The sequence below is a fragment of the Bos indicus genome, chromosome 6, assembly GCF_029378745.1.
Source record: "Bos indicus isolate NIAB-ARS_2022 breed Sahiwal x Tharparkar chromosome 6, NIAB-ARS_B.indTharparkar_mat_pri_1.0, whole genome shotgun sequence".
NCBI lineage: Eukaryota > Metazoa > Chordata > Mammalia > Artiodactyla > Bovidae > Bos > Bos indicus.
The window spans coordinates 104,380,650-104,398,762 of record NC_091765.1 but is presented as its reverse complement, the minus strand read 5'-3'; the positions used below and the strand labels follow the sequence as shown (position 1 = coordinate 104,398,762).

Sequence of the window (18,113 nt, the reverse complement as noted above, 5' to 3'; positions counted from 1 at the left end):
CAAATAGGTTTTGCTTCAGGCAATAGGAGATAAAATAGAATTTTAATGCTTCTGGCCAAAGGCTCTTATTGAATTTGCAAGATAAGTGTTGCATACAAGGTGATCTTCCCAATAAGTGATAAGATTTGAAAGTAGAACAGACAGTTATACTGAGCTTTTACTTAAGGAAAAGACATCTCATGAGGAACTAGAAATGATGTTGTATCAGTCACAGTTGCAGAGGAGACACTCTCCAAGGATAATTTATCTACAGAGGACCCTTTACAAAGGTGTGGCTATAAGGACGTCATAGAGGCTTGTGCAGTAAGTAAACTGGGGCTTCAGAGAAGGCAAGGTGTTCCCACTGGGAGGTTGAAGAGATGAGAGGGAGGCCATCCAGAAGGCTCCCTCGATTGGAGAAGTGACCTTCCAAGGTTCCCAGTAGCCCCAGGGGCCAGTACAGGAAGGGGACTGGGGACTTAATGCCCTTGCTCCTTCTAATTTCTGCCAGGGCTCCTGAGCGGTCAACCCCTGGAAGCCCAAAGTGCTTAGGAGTTTTTGATACAGTTCCTACAAGTCAGACTCACAGGCTGGAGAGCAGGTGGAGAGTGGGGTGGGGTGAATCTGGGGGACAGTGAAAGGTGGTTAGTTTGGGGGCTCCTAAGAATTGAAGGTATATCCCTAGAGAGAGAAAAATTATAATCATCTGAATAATTCCAGGAAGTGCACCAAAGGCCAGTGGGGAGGACCTATCAGGCCACGGATTTCTCAGTTGCAATTCTATGCAAAGGAAAAGTTTATAAGCATTTGAGCAGTTCCCAAGTGAAGTGGACAATCTGGGGAGGAGGGCAGTGGGGTTTGGGTTAAGATGGGCTGGCTCTGTGCAAGGGATGCTAGAGAAGGGATTCTTGCAGTGTGCAAACAATTAGACCAGGTGACTGCTTGCTTCTCTTCAATCAGATCAGATCAGATCAGTCGCTCAGTCGTGTCCGACTCTTTGCGACCCCATGAATCACAGCACGCCAGGCCTCCCTGTCCATCACCAACTCCCAGAGTTCACTCAGACTCATGTCCATCGAGTCAGTGATGCCATCCAGCCATCTCATCCTCTGTCGTCCCCTTCTCCTCTTGCCCCCAATCCCTCCCAGCATCAGAGTCTTTTCCAAGGAGTCAACTCTTCGCATGAGGTGGCCAAAGTACTGGAGTTTCAGCTTTAGCGTCATTCCTTCCAAAGAAATCCCAGGGCTGATCTCCTTTAGAATGGACTGGTTGGATCTCCTTGCAGTCCAAGGGACTCTCAAGAGTCTTCTCCAATACCACAGTTCAAAAGCATCAATTCTTCGGTGCTCAGCCTTCTTCACAGTCCAACTCTCACATCCATACATGACCACAGGAAAAACCATAGCCCTGACTAGACAAACCTTTGTGGGCAAAGTAATGTCTCTGCTTTTGAATATGCTATCTAGGTTGGTCATAACTTTCCTTCCAAGGAGTAAGCGTCTTTTAATTTCATGGCTGAAGTCACCATCTGCAGTGATTTTGGAGCCCAGAAAAATATAGTCTGACACTGTTTCCACTGTTTCCCCATCTATTTCCCACGAAGTGATGGGACCCGATGCCATGATCTTCGTTTTCTGAATGTTGAGCTTTAAGCCAACTTTTCCACTCTCCTCTTTCACCTTCATCAAGAGGCCTTTTAGTTCCTCTTCACTTTCTGCCATAAGGGTGGTGTCATCTGCATACCTGAGGTTATTGATATTTCTCCCGGCAATCTTGATTCCAGCTTGTGCTTCTTCCAGTCCAGCGTTTCTCATGATGTACTCTGCATATAAGTTAAATAAGCAGGGTGACTCTATACAGCCTTGATGTACTCCTTTCCCTATTTGGAACCAGTCTGTTGTTCCATGTCCAGTTCTAACTGTTGCTTCCTGACCTGCATACAAATTTCTCAAGAGGTAGATCAGGTGGTCTGGTATTCCCACCTCTTTCAGAATTTTCCACAATTTATTGTGATCCACACAGTCAGAGGCCTTGGCATAGTCAATAAAGCAGAAATAGATGTTTTTCTGGAACTCTCTTGCTTTTTTGATGATGCAGCAGATGTTGGCAATTTGATCTCTGGTTCTTCTGCCTTTTCTAAAATCAGCTTGAACATCAGGAAGTTCACGGTTCACATATTGCTGAAGCCTGGCTTGGAGAATTTTGAGCATTACTTTACTAGCATGTGAGATGAGTGCAATTGTGCGGTAGTTTGAGTATTCTTTGGCATTGCCTTTCTTTGGGATTGGAATGAAAACTGACCTTTTCCAGTCCTGTGGCCACTGCTGAGTTTTCCAAATTTGCTGGTATATTGAGTGCAGCACTTTCACAGCATCATCTTTCAGGATTTGGAATAGCTCAACTGGAATTCCATCACCTCCACTAGCTTTGTTCATAGTGATGCTTTCTAAGGCCCACTTGACTTCATATTCCAGGATGTCTGGCTCTAGGTCAGTGATCACACCATCGTGATTATCTGGGTTGTGAAGATCTTTTGTGTACAGTTCTTCTGTGTATTCTTGCCACCTCTTCTTAATATCTTCTGCTTCTGTTAGGTTCATACCATTTCTGTCCTTTATCGAGCCCATCTTTGCATGAAATGTTCCTTTGGTATCTCTGATTTTCTTGAAGAGATCTCTAGTCTTTCCCATTCTGTTGTTTTCCTCTATTTCTTTGCATTGATCGCTGAAGAAGGCTTTCTTATCTCTTCTTGATATTCTTTGGAACTCTGCATTCAGATGTTTATATCTTTCCTTTTCTCCTTTGCTTTTCGCTTCTCTTCTTTTTACAGCTATTTGTAAGGCCTCCCCAGACAGCCATTTTGCTTTTTTCATTTCTTTTCCATGGGGATGGTCTTGATCCCTGTCTCCTGTACAATGCCATGAACCTCATTCCATAGCTCATCAGGCACTCTGTCTATCAGATCCAGGCCCTTAAATCTATTTCTCACTTCCACTGTACTACTGTTCTACTGCGGACACTGTTCTACTGCAGACAGGAATCCCTCAGAAGAAATGGAGTGGCCATCATGGTCAACAAAAGAGTCAAAAATGCAGTACTTGGATGCAATCTCAAAAATGACAGAATGATCTCTGTTCGTTTCCAAGGCAAACTGTTCAATATCACAGTAATCCAAGTCTATGCCCCAACCAGTAATGCTGAAGAAGCTGAAGTTGAACGGTTCTATGAAGACCTACAAGACCTTTTAGAACTAACACCCCAAAAAGATGTCCTTTTCATTATAGGGGACTGGAATGCAAAAGTAGGAAGTCAAGAAACACCTGGAGTAACAGGCAAATTTGGCCTTGCAATACGGAATGAAGCAGGGCAAAGACTAATAGAGTTTTGCCAAGAAAATACACTGGTCATAACAAACACCCTCTTCTAACAACACAAGAGAAGACTCTATACATGGACATCACCAGGTGGTCAACACTGAAATCAGATTGATTATATTCTTTGCAGCCAAAGATAGAGAAGCTCTATACAGTCAGCAAAAACAAGACCAGGAGCTGACTGTGGCTCAGACCATAAACTCCGTATTGCCAAATTCAGACTTAAATTGAAGAAAGTAGGGAAAACCACTAGACCATTCAGGTATGACCTAAACCAAATCCCTTCTCTTCAATATCCACCTTCTATCCCCAAACAGACAACTCTTCTTCAAGTTGGTGCATGCTCTTCCAGAACTTTCCAGTAACTTTGACTCTTTGGTTTTTATTAACTGTGGACAGGCAGTATACATAATAGCTAAGAGCGTAGCCTCTGGAATCAGACTGCCTGGTTTTGAATCCTGATCCATGTTTGCTTTGCGACCTCGGACCTCACACTAGTGCCTCAGTTTCCTCATCTGTAAAGTGGTGAAAGTGAAAATTGCTCAGTTGTGTCCAACTCTTCGCAACCCCATGACCTATAGCCTGCCAGGCTCCTCTGTCTGTGGAATTCTCCAGGCCAAAATACTGGAGTGGAGGTAGCCATTCCCTTCTCCAGGGGATCTTCCCAACCCAGGGATCAAACCCGGGTCTCCCACGTTGCAGACAGATTCTGTACTGTCTGAGCCACCAGGGAAGAGGGTGTTAAAACCTACCCTGTATGAAAGACTGTTGTATGGACCAGTGAATGAACAAATGTTAAGCACTTAACACCCTTCCTACACGATCAGTCAGCACTGCCCAAATATTTACTAGTAATATTTATTATACACAAAATTACCAGGCCAATATAGTACTGTATCAATTAAGTGCCATATCAGACATCATTGTGCCTTAATTTTTAAACCAACACTTACATATACACACAAAACAGCAACCTATCTCAACTCCCTTGGCCACAAGAGATAGAGCTCCAATTTGACTCATGCAAACTGTCATCCACAAGGTCTGTGAGCTCACCAGTTCTGCCAGTGGTCATGAATTCTTGTCCAGCGAGGATACGCTGTTACTCCATTCGGTTGGGATTGGCTTCCTTTCCCCCTCAGTGTGTTGAGACAGAGCCTGCCAACCTGTGCAAACAGGCAGCTGATGAGCAGTAGAAACCTGGCTGGGCGTTTATTCCTGCCTCCACCTGCCCAGCTTTCCAGCACAGACTGTCTGTGCACCTGCCCCCGGCCGGCTGATGCAAGGTCACAAATGGCACGCCGTGGCCCTTTCCCAGAGGAGGGGCGACCAGCAACCAGGTTGGAGACCCAGTTCCAGGCACCAGTTCCATGCCCAGCCTTTCCTGGTTTGCAGACCCCCCCTGGGTCCCACCGTGACTTGTGCAACTGGATTCCCCCACCTGAGCCTGTTGCCTGTCTCACCCATGGCTGGGTCCTGACCTTCAGCCACTCTATATCACCCCATTCCAGTACCCTGCACTTTTCTGTGTCTCCCTCCTTGATCCCCTAGAATGGAACCATCTGTGGGGACCTTCTTGCTGGGAGACATTCATCAGAACTAACACAGGAAGTTAAACTTGACTTACTGATCCTGTTTCTCCATCTGTGAAATGGGAGTATCCCCACACTGCAATCAGTAACAAAGAAAGGTGGCTTAGTGGTAAAGAATCTGCCTGCCAATGCAGGAGGCAAAAAAAAAAAAAAAAAGCAGATTCAATCCCCAGGTTGGGAAGATCCTTTGGAGGAGGAAATGGCAATGCACTTCAGTATTCTTGCCTGGAGAATTCCATGGACAGAAAAGCCTGGTGGGCTACAGTCCATGGGATTGCAAAGAATCAGACACGACTGAGTACATGCATCACACATCCACACTGCAGTCATCATCATAAAAATCCCTGCCCTTTATAAAGTGCCTGTTACAGGCAGGTAGATACTATGCATTGTTCACCTTCATTAAAGAGGTGGTGTTGTGGGGGTGTTACAGGCGAGGAACGAGAGGCTTCAGGAAGTTGGGTGAGTTCCCCCAGGTCCCTCAGCCACTCACAGCAAAGCTGGGATCCTGATTGAATTCTGTATGATTCCAAAGCCTGCATTCTCCCACCACGCCACACGGCCACTCCAAGATGCCACACGGTTCTGGACGCATATAACCAGTGAAATGATATGAATAGGTGTGACAGTACTTGAAGTGTTTTCCTTTTTGAAGCACCCAGCACAAAGGAAAGCTGGTCAGTCTGAACCAGGGAGCCAGGCTGTATCTTGGATTTGAGGCTGTAGATCAATGTTGGTGTTAATCTGACTGCATCCTCGGGGTGTGAAAGAGCTTGGTTTGAAATTACTTTGATTGCTAACCATTTTCTTTTCGTCCTGTGTAGTGCTTTGCCTTTGAAAAATGCCTCCAGCCCATATTACGATGAATTTTAATATGTCCTGTTCTCATTAATCGAGGGTCTCCATCACAGAGCACTTCCTTCTGACAATTAATGTTTGAGTTCGGGACGTTGAGAGCATTCACATCCATCACTCAGAATTCTGGTCACAAAACTGACAATTAATTTGATAAAGTTGGCTGAGAAAATTAAATGTTCCTGCCATTGCAGAGATAACTAGCCAATTTGTATCAGTAGACTTGGGCTACATCTACTAAGATATGTAAAATCCTTTTTCATTTCCTCCTGAAATATAGATAACTGGGCTCTGGGCTAGTCATGGAAGTGAGCTCTTGGGACCAACCATATGGTTTCACATCATTGTCTTGGTTCCTGGGTTTCTATTTAAGCAAACTGAGCCTTTCTATGGAGAAGGAAATGGCAACCCACTCCTGTGTTCTTGCCTGGAGAATCCCAGGGACGGGGGAGCCTGGTGGGCTGCCTCTATGGGGTCACACAGAGTCAGACACGACTGAAGTGACTTAGCAGCAGCAGCAGCAGAGCCTTTCTAATTTCTTCAGAGCATGGCAAAATCATTCCACGCTGTCTCCTCCCAGATCCGGATTGAAAGGCATGAGATTCAGTGGAAAGAGCAGGGGCCTTGGAGACAGACAGACCTGAGTTGGAATCCAGCCTCCCAAAGTCACATGGCTAGTAAGTGGCAGACTCAGAGACAGAACGAGATAGCCTGGCTCTAAGCCCAGGCCCTGGATGCCGGGCCATACTGCCTCCTCTGGCAGAGGCTTCATCACAGTGAACATTCACTGTTTGCTCTCTGTTGTGTTCCCCAGGCCTCAACTGTGAGCCTGGCATACTCATAGCTGGTGGAAAGAATGAGTGGAAGGATATGGAAGTAATAGGTGGATCAGATGATTGATCAGATGAATGGAAATATGGGAGTAGATGGATGAATGAATAGGCAGAAGGGTGGTGGATGGATAGATGGGTGGATGGATAGTAAATGAAAAGGTGACAGATGGGAGGTAGCTGTGTGGGTGGATGGGTAAATAGGGAGTCTCTGGGGGCAATCAATGGATAGGGTGGATAGTGAATTGAGGGACAGGTGAGTCAGTAGATGGATGATGAGCAGATGGGTGGATGGAGGGATGTATTGATGAATGGATGGATAATGAATGGATGAGATAGATTTCTATATAGGAGGTGCATGGATGGGTAGGTGAGTAAGTAAGTGGATGGAGGGGGGACACAGTGAGTAGGAGTGGACACGTAGGGGTGGGGTGGAACAGATAATTGAACATATGGGTGGATGATGGATGGATGGAAGGGTGGAGTAGAATATATGATAGGTGAAGAGAAAGTGGATGGGTAGATGGATGGTGAATAGTTGGTAGGTGGGCAGGACTGTAGATGCAGAGAGAAGAAGGCAGGCTTTGGAGCCTCGAAGAACTAGATCAGAATCCAGTTCTGTAAGCCTGTAGGGGGATGGGTGGGTGTCTAGAGAGGGTTCTTCCTTTTTGGTTCTGTCTCCTCATCTCACACTGAGCCTGGTGGTAAGTTGCAAGCGGCATGACTCACGTCTCATTTACTTACTGTTCGAAGCCCCCAGCACTCAGGTCATATTGTTCCACATACAACCCTCCATAGAAGAGGGGAGACTTGAAACAGCCAGTTCTCTTTAAAACAGCTCTGTCCAAGAGGAGGAGCTGAAGTTGCTGAAATTACATAGCTCCAAAAAAGACTGATCCATCCTGGATTTTTTTTTTTTTTTTTTTACTTTCTGTGCCTTACTGCACTGGTGTCCTTTTATTTCAAATTTCTTCCCTCCCTCCAGCTACCCACATTCCACATCAATCCTTAAAGCCCAGCTCAAAAGCTGCCTCCTGCAGGAAGCCTTCCTTGATCTACACAAGACTTCTGACTCCATCTCTCCCTTACTGGGGCTCCCTCTTCCATATGTTCCACTCTTTATTATGCAGCTTTTGAAGCTTTATTTTGCATTATAATCAGAGAGTACAGAAGTCTAGAGATAGTAATGCTATCTAAGCTATGTTTGGGCATTTAAAAGAAAATCTTAATGGCATTCATCTTTATCTTGCAATATACCTAGAGAATTATGCAATATTACAGATGTGAACCAAATAGCGATGTCCTACTTTGTAAGTAAAACAATTTCCTTTTCACTTCCATAGGTTTCTTGTCATTTGAGTTTTCCCTATTTCTGATCTGATTTTCTCTCCAGAGATGCCTGAGAGAGTCTCTCTGAATGAAGGGGAGGGAATAAGAAAACAGGAGCAAGATTCTCAGACAATCCCAGCCTTGCAGATGAAATCCGACCACCCTCCTCCCTCCCCATAGATTCTCCCCTCCTTGCCCACTTTGTCCTTTAGATCCCAGCTCTGTCCCTTTGGTCCTGACCCCTCCTCCACTAGGATGATGTGTTTTATCCTGCCTGCCTTCCCCAGTTGTCCCACCTGGAGGGCTGCAAGCCTCAGAGGCAGGTGGACTGCACACCTGGTCCTGGGTCCTGCAAGTAGACAAAGGACAGGAAGCAATAGCCACCAAGTTCCCTATCTTATAAACTGCTGTGTTGCTGCTGATGTTTCAGCATTGGCTGGAGGACTTGCTCAAATACTAGCATGGTTCCAAACACTAGGTGTCCCCACCACACACACACACACACACACACACACACACAGCATCCCCATCACACACAGCATCCCCATGATACACACACACACACATACAGAGCATCCCCACCACACACAGCATCCCCATCATACACACACACACATACAGCATCCCCATAATACACACACACACAGCATCACCATCATACACACACACACACACACACACAGCATCCCCATCACACACACACACACACAGCATCCCCATAATACACACACACACATACAGCATCCACACCACATGTATGTGTACACACACACACACATATACAGCATCCCCATAATACACACACACACACACACACACAGCATCCCCATCACACACACATACAGCATCCCCATCATACACACACACACATACAGTATCCATACCACATGTATGTGTACACACACACACACATATACAGCATCCCCATAATACACACACACACACACACACAGCATCCCCACCATACACACACACACATACAGCATCCACACCACATGTATGTGTACACACACACACACACACATATACAGCATCCCCATAATATACACAGAGCATCTCCACCATACACACACACACATATAGCATCCACACCACATGTATGTGTACACACACACACACATATACAGCATCCCCATAATACACACACACACACACACACACACACACACAGCATCCCCATCACACACACACAGCATCCCCACCATACACACACACACATACAGCATCCCCATAATACACACACATACACACACACACACACCATCCCCATAATACACATACACACACACACACAGAGCATCCCCATCACACACACACACACACACACACACACACACACAGCATCCCCACCATACACACACACACATACAGCATCCACACCACATGTATGTGTACACACACACACACACATATACAGCATCCCCATAATATACACAGAGCATCTCCACCATACACACACACATACAGCATCCTCATCATACACACACACATACAGCATCCCCATCACACACACACACACACACACAGCATCCCCACCATACACATACACACACACAAACTGAGATCCATCTGAGGCTGTGTATGTGTTCACCTGAGGGTCCTCCACAGTTCTCTGCATGTGACGAGCACGCACAGAAGTTTGTTGGGTGAAACAGCTCTTTCGTTTAAATCAAGCTGTAGGCCTGCACTCCATCTGACAGAACATACTGATGTAAAGGATATATTCCGGCTGAAACCTGTGTCTTTCAGAACAAGGTAGAACTCTAGTAATATGATTATTTCCTGCTCTGTACTAGATATTTCGTGCCCATCCTCTCTGATTCCCTTTAGCCTCCTGCTGAGTAAGTGATATAGTCCCCAGTGATAGATCGGGAAACTGAGGCTCCCAAGATAGACAGCTTGACCCCTTGACTCAAGTGGCTGGTGTTGAGATCCAGGGTTTGAGCTGAGCTCTTCCCTGGTCTCAGACTTCTCACTGCCTCCCTAAATGTCTCAGCTTCATGTTTTGGCCTAACCATCTACACGTCATGACAGCTGTGGTTTAGGGCATGATCCTGAACTTGATGAGATCAGAAAGGGAAGGATGTTGACCTCCACAATCACGTGGAAAGCAGCCGGGTGGCCAGCTGTTAGGAAATGCAGTGTTCACATCCCTGCTCCCTCAAGGTAAATTGCTGCAGCCACTATTTTTAAGGAGGAGCCTTAAAAACTAAAGAGTTGCCATATGAGCTAGCAATCCCACTCCTGCGTACATATCCAGAGAAAACCTGGCACCCCAGTGTTCATAGCAGCACTACTTACAATAGGTAAGACACAAAAGCAGCCTAAATGTCTATCAACAGATGAGCGGATAAAGAAGATGCAGCATTGCTCAACCATAAAAAAGAATGAAAATGCCATTTGCAGCAATATGGATGGACCTAGAGATTATCATGCTTAGTGAAGAAACGTAAACAGAGAAAGACAAATATCATATGATATGACTTATACGTGAAATCTAAAATATGATACAGATGAATTTATTTACAAAATGGAAACAGACTCACATAGAAAATAAACTTATGAACATTGGGGTACACGTGTCTCTTTCAATTCTGGTTTCCTCGGTGTGTATGCCCAGCAGTGGGATTGCTGGGTCGTATGGCAGTTCTATTTCCAGTTTTGTAAGGAATCTCCACACTCTTCTCCATAGTGGCTGTACTAGTTTGCATTCCCACCAACAGTGTAAGAGGGTTCCCTTTTCTCTACACCCTCTCTAGCATTTATTGCTTGTAGACTTTTGGATGGCAGAATGAAATGGTACCTCATTGTGGTTTTGATTTGCATTTCTCTGATAATAAGTGATGTTGAGCATCTTTTCATGTGCTTGTTAGCCATCTGTATGTCTTCTTTGGAGAAATGTCTAGTTCTTTGGCCCATTTTTTGATTGGGTCATTTATTTTTCTGGAATTGAGCTGCAGGTGTTGCTTGTATATTTTTGAGATTAGTTGTTTGTCAGTTGCTTCATTTGCTATTATTTTCTCCCATTCTGAAGTCTGTCTTTTCACCTTGCTTATAGTTTCCTTTGTTGTACAGAAGATTTTAAGTTTAATTAGGTCCCATTTGTTTATTTTTGCTTTTATTTCCAATATTCTGGGAGGTGGGTCATAGAGGATCCTGCTGTGATTTATGTCAGAGAGTGTTTTGCCTATGTTCTCCTCTAGGAGCTTTATAGTTTCTGGTCTTACATTTAGATCTTTAATCCATTTTGAGTTTATTTTTATGTATGGTGTTAGAAAGTGTTCTAGTTTCATTCATGTACCCCAATGTTCATCGCAGTACTATTTATAATAGCCAGGACATGGAAGCAACCTAGATGTCCATCAGCAGATGAATGGATAAGAAAGCTGTGGTACACATACACAATGGAGTATTACTCAGCCATTAAAAAGAATACATTTGAATCAGTTGGTGGATGAAACTGGAGCCTATTATACAGGGTGAAGTAAGCCATAAAGAAAAACACCAATACAGTATACTAATGCATATATATGGAATTTAGAAAGATGGTAATGATAACCCTGTATGTGAGAAAGGAAAAGAGACACAGATGTATAGAACAGTCTTTTGGACTCTGGGAGAGGGAGAGGGTGGGATGATTTGGGAGAATGGCATTGAAACATGTATAATATCATATATGAAACAAAAAAAAAAAGCAAAGAAAATAAACGTATGGTTACCAAAGGGTGAAGGAAGGGAGGAGGGATAAATTAGGAGTCTGGGATTAGCAGATGTAAACTACTATACATAAAATTAAATGACAAGGGCAGCTGTATTCAATATCCTGTAATAAGCCACAATGGAAAAGAATATGAAAACAAACATATAAATAGACATGTAGAGATATACAACCGAGTCACTTTACTGGACCCAGAAACTAACATAACGCAAATCAATTATACTTCAATAAAAAAATTTTTTTAAAGAATTAAACTCCCTCAACACTGTTTGTCGTGGAGTATATTGTAAGTCTGGGTGCTCATCTGTTCAGGTATTTCTTTGTGAGATCAGTTCAGTTCAGTCGCTCAGTCCTGTCTGACTCTTTGAGACCCCATAGACTGTAGCACACCAGGCTTGCCTGTCCATCACCAACTCCCAGAGCTTGCTCAAACTCATGTCCATCAAATCAGTGTTGCCATCCAACCATCTCATCCTCTGTTGTCCCCTTCTCCTCCTGCCCTCAATCTTTCCCAGCATCAGGGTCTTTTCAAATGAGTCAGTTCTTCCCATCAGGTGACAAAGTATTAGAGTTTCAGCTTCAGCATCAGTCCTTCCAATGAATATTCAGGACTGATTTCCTTTACAATTGACTGGTTGGATCTCCTTGTGTCCAAGGGACTCTCAAGAGTCTTCTCCAACACCACAGTTCAAAAGCATCAATTCTTCGGCCCTCAGCTTTCTTTATAGTCCAACTCTCACTTCCATACATGACCACTGGAAAAACAAAACTTTGACTAGACAGACCTTTGTTGGCAAAGTAATGTCTCTGTATTTGAATACGCTGTCTGGGTTGGTCACAGCTTTCCTTCCAAGGAGCAAGTGTCTTAACCTCATGGCTACAATCACCATCTGCAGTGATTTTAGAGCCCCCCAAAACAAAGCCTCTCACTGTTTCCATGTTTCCCCATCTATTTGCCATGAAGTGATGGGACCAGATGCCCTGATCTTAGTTTTCAGAATATTGAGCTTTAAGCCAACTTTTTCACTCTCCTCTTTCACTTTCATCAAGAGGCTATTTAGTTCTTCTTAGGCTTCCCTGGCAATGGCACCCCACTCCAGTACTCTTGCCTGGAAAATCCCATGGACCGGGGAGCCTGGAAGGCTGCAGTCCATGGGGTCGCTGACGGTTGGACGCGACTGAGCAACTTTACTTTCACTTTTCACCTTCATGCATTGGAGAAGGAGATGGCAACCCACTCCAGCGTTCTTGCCTGGAGAATCCCAGGGATGGGGGAGCCTGGTGGGCTGCCATCTATGGGGTCACACAGAATCGGACACAACTAAAGTGACTTAGCAGCAGCAGCAGGCTTCCCTGGTGGCTCAGAGGGTAAAGCATCTGCCTGCAATGCCGGAGACCTGGGTTCGATTCCTGGGTCAGGAAGATCCCCTGGAGAAGGAAATGTCAATCCACTCCAGCACTCTTGCCTGGAAAATCCCATGGACGGAGGAGCCTGATAGACTATAGTCCATGGGGTTGCAAAGAGACACGACTGAGCGACTTCACTTTCACTTTCTGCCATAAGGGTGGTGTCATCTGCATATCTGAGGTTATTGATATTTCTCCTGGCAATCTTGATTCCAGCTTGTGCTTCAACCAGCCCAGCGTTTCCCATGATGTAGTCTGCATGTAAGTTAAATAAGCAGGGTGACAATATACAGCCTTGACGTACTCCTTTCCCTGTTTGGAACCAGTCTGTTGTTCCATGTCCAGTTCTAACTTGCTTCTTGACCTGCATACAGATTTCACAGGAGGCAGGTAAGTTGGTCTGGTATTCCCATCTCTTTTAAGAATTTTCCACAGTTTGTGGTGATCCACACAGTCAAAGGCTTTGGCGTAGTCAATAAAGCAGAAGTATATGTTTTTCTGGAACTCTCTTACTTTTTCTGTGATCCAACAGATGTTGGCAATTTGATCTCCAGTTCCTCTGCCTTTTCTAAATCCAACTTGAACATCTGGAAGTTCACAGTTCATGTACTATTGAAGCCTGGCTTGGAGAATTTTTAACTCTGCTAGCGTGTGAGATGAGTGCAATCATGTGGTAGTTTGAACAATCTTTGGCATTGTCTTTCTTTGGGATTGGAATGAAAACTGATCTTTTCCAGTCCTGTGGCCACTGCTGAGTTTTCCAAATTTGCTGGCATGTTGAGTGCAGCACTTTCACAGCATCATTTTTTAAGATTTGAGTTACCTCAACTGGAATTCCATCACCTCCACTAGCTTTGGTCGTAGTGATGTTTCCTAAGGCCCACTTGACTTTGCATTCCAGAATGTCTGGCTCTGGGTGAATGATCACACCATTGTAGTTATATGGGTCTTGAAGATCTTTTTTGTACAGTTCTCTGTATATTCTTGCCACCTCTTCTTAATATCTTCTGCTTCTGTTAGTTCCCTACCATTTCTGTCCTTTATTGAGCCCATCTTTGCATGAAATGTTCCCTTGTTATCTCTAATTTTCTTGAAGAGATCTCTAGTCTTTCCCATTCTATTGTTTTCCTCTATTTCTTTGCACTGATCACAGAGGAAGGCTTTCTTATCTCTCCTTGCTGTTCTTTGGAACTCTGCATTCAAATGGATATATCTTTCTTTTTTCTCCTTTGCCTTTAGCGTCTCTTCTTTTCTCAGCCATTTGTAAGGCCTCCTCAGACAACCATTTTGCCTTTTTGCATTTCTTTTTCTTGGAGATGGTCTTGATCACTGCCTCCTGTACAGTGTCAGGAACCTCTTGCCTATAGTCCTTCAGGCACTCTGTCTATCAGATCTAATCTCTTGAATCTGTTTGTCATTTTCATTGTATAATCATAAAGGATTTGATTTAGGTCATACCTGAATGGTCTAGTGGTTTTCCCTACTTTCTTCAATTTAAGTCTGAATTTGGCAATAGGGAGTTCATGATCCAAGCCATAGTCAACTCCTGGTCTTATTTTTGCTGACTGTATATAGCTTCTCCATCTTTGGCTGCAAAGAATATAATCAATCTGATTTCAGTATTGACCATCTGGTGATATCCATGTGTAGAGTCTTCTCTTGTGTTGTTGGAAGAGGGTGTTTGCTATGACCAGTGCGTTCTCTTGGCAAAACTCTGGTAGCCTTTGCCCTGCTTCATTTTTGTACTCCAAGGCCAAATTTGCCCCTTACTCCAGGTATCTCTTGACTTCCTACTTCTGCATTCCATTCCCCTATAATTACCTTTGTGAGATAATTTGATTTATATCCAACTCCCCCGTCGGGTGGTAAACTTGATGAGGATAGACACTCTGACTGTTTTGCTGGCCAGGGCTTCCTCTGCTCCTGGGCATGATGGCTGGTCCACCAGTGGGCATTCAGGACTTAATACGTGTGAATGATGTGTGGGGCTCACCCTCTACCTACTGTGTAAACTTGGAAATTATATACGTGATCTCCTGTGGATTTCACAAGGAGACATGAGGTAGGAATTATTATCTCCATTTTACAGATAAAGAGACCAAGGCGTTGGGGGTTGAGTAACTCATCAGAGCCACCTGAGCTGGGTGCGGACCCTGCCTGTGGGCTCCCAGACACAGCATTCTGCTCTTGCAAGTCTCCTTGATTTCTCTGGTTCCCCTCTGTGCCTGGACATCCCCTGCTCCGCATCGCTAACTGGGTCTGTGCTGTGCTTATTTGCAGGCTGAGGAAGCAGCAGGGGCAGGGCGGCCAGCTCTTGGACATGGAAGGCCGAGCCGGGAGCCAGGCCCAGGGCAAGCTCCAGGACGGGTGTAACAACAACATTCTGGCCCATGCCTGTTCTCGTGGCTGCAGCAGCTAAGCCACCACCTGCGGCTTCCAGCGGGACTGCACACACCTCTGCCCTGCCCACCGAAAGCCCCTCTCTGTGCCGCGATGGTCCCCGTCTCACCCCAAATAACATCAGATGCAGAGAAGGCCCTGGGCTCAGAGCTGGGGAGCCTTGGTTGTGGTCCAAGCTGCCCAGCTAATTCCCTGCACATCTGTGGACAAGCCTTGCCCTTTCTGTGCCTCAGTTTTCCACATCTGTCAAAGGGGTCACACAGCTCAATGCCCCACCTCTGACTACAAAGTTATTGGAAGAATCCAATTGGGTAGTAGACATGCAAAACCTTTGACATTTATGACATTATTTATACAGACGAAATAGAACCTTACTTTTTGGAGTGCACTCCCATCCCCTAAAGCAACTAGACCCATCACAACTTTGCAATTCGGTCTACCCTGGTCTTCAGGGCATACTTTTGAAAATTCAGCCCTTGTCTGATGTGTTTGCCCTGCCTATGGAAACACGATCCCCCAGTCCTGGAGCAAAACCGGAAGTGTCCTCTTTTGCCTCCTCTGCCAGGCCAGTCTTTCTGATGTTCTAAGTTGGCCTGCTACTGTCCCCATCTTTAATTTCAGCAGGTCTCCACTCCCACCCCACCCCTGGTGCTGGGATGGCAGGACGATGCCCATTCAGAAGGTCAAGTCACTGACCGTCGGTCACCCCTAAAGAGTGTCAGCAGAGTTCCTCCCAAAACCCAGCCCCATGGCAGAACTCCGAGTCTCTGTCTCCATCCAAGCTTCCTTTCCTGGAAGGGGTGACATCATCTCATCAGCACCATCTTAAAGAGGATCTCCAATTGCCATCAAGGAGGCTGCTCCACACTGATAAACTAGGATAAACTAGGATAAACACTGATAAACCAGTCAGTTAGAAAGTTTACGCTACGATGATGGTGGCTCATGCTAAGAGCAAACTACTTGATGATCTGTTCAGGGAGCACTTTGTTTTTGAATTGGGAGATGCTTTTAGCAACCAGAATAAAGCTTAGACTTGGAATCAGGACTGTGGTCGGAATCCAGCCCTGCTGTTTACTAACCAGAAGACCTCAGGCAATCACATAATCACTTCAGTGTCAGTTTTCTCATTTTAAAATGGGAATTAAAAAAACTAACCCCTGGGGTTGTTAAAAGGTTAATTAAGATCCTGTGTGTGATATACCCAAACTACTTTGTAGCAGTTTTTGGTCAACATCATAATCAATGTAATTTTAAGAAACTTTCTTGTTTCACTCATTGGGCAGGTCAGTTTTCTGTAGAAACAAGCCTGGTGTTTTAGATTCTTTGAACTCATCTTTCTGGAGTCTCTGATATCTGTACAGTCCTGTGAAAAGTTCAGTTGTGTTTTTATTTTTATCCAACTTTCACTATTTACATCATAAACCTCTTAGATTTCTTAAGAGACATTTTCATATATCACATGGTTTATGTTTTTATTTGAAAAAAGGAAAGAAATGGTCTTTTGTTTTCCTCCTTCGAACCCAGGCTGTTTCTAGATGGTATTGTCCACGTGTCCACTGTTTTGTACACTTTTCATTCTTTGTTCCCTGTGGGCACCATCCTGTCCCCTGCAGGAAATAATGGGGCTGCTTCTCTCTTCACTGCGACCGTGGCTACACTGAGGGTGTCTCACTGGACTGAGTTCATGAATTAGGGGCAGGAGCTGGAAGTAGCCCGAGACACTGGATTTCCTGGCTTTGTTCAAGTCAGCCTTGTTCCTTGTTCAGAATAAACTATTTCTTGGAGATTCCTTCTTACAACTTTGTTCTTATGTATGGTTGGGTGAGATGGGCAATGTCCCCTTAGAGTCCAATTCAGCAAGAAACAAAAGAGATGGGGGGCAGGGAGGTAGGGAGTATATCAGGTCTTATATCAAGTCAGTGGTGTGTTTCCTTTGCCCACAGAATAAAACCAAGCTTGGCAATTTAAGGCTCAGTCCAACTTGATCACAATTCATGTTGTCATCATCACCACCATCATCATTATCATCACCATCATCATCATTATTACCATCATCATCACCATCATCATCATTATCATCACCATCATCACCACCGCTGTCATCATCCCCATTGCCATCATCATCATCATCAGAAGCAGCAGCAGCATCATCACCATCATCATTGTCATCACCATCATCACCATCATTACCACCACTGTCATCATCCCCATTGCCATCATCATCATCATCATCAGAAGCAGCAGCAGCAGCATTACCATCATCGTTATCATCACCATCATCACCACCGCTGTCATCATCCCCATTGCCATCATCATCATCATCAGAAGCAGCAGCAGCATCATCACCATCATCATTGTCATCACCATCATCACCATCATTACCACCACTGTCATCATCCCCATTGCCATCATCATCATCATCATCAGAAGCAGCAGCAGCAGCATTACCATCATCGTTATCATCACCATCATCACCACCGCTGTCATCATCCCCATTGCCATCATCATCATCATCAGAAGCAGCAGCAGCAGCAGCATCACCATCATCATTGTCATCACCATCATCGTTACCATCACCATCATCACCACCACTATCATCACCACCATCACCATCATCATCACCGTG

At 44.8% G+C, this 18,113-nt stretch overlaps 1 protein-coding gene across 3 annotated transcripts in view; it reads left to right on the top strand.

The window, feature by feature from the left end:
* STK32B (serine/threonine kinase 32B) overlaps positions 1–17,273 on the top strand; it is a 407,299-nt gene extending 390,026 nt beyond the window's left edge. For all 3 annotated transcript variants that reach the window (XM_070791788.1, XM_070791787.1, XM_070791789.1), the window contains one exon: positions 15,365–17,273. In XM_070791788.1, coding sequence (XP_070647889.1) covers positions 15,365–15,503 — 139 coding nt within the window. In that variant the 3' untranslated portion in view covers positions 15,504–17,273. The remainder of the gene's footprint in view (positions 1–15,364) is intronic.
* The last annotated feature ends 840 nt before the right edge of the window (positions 17,274–18,113 follow it).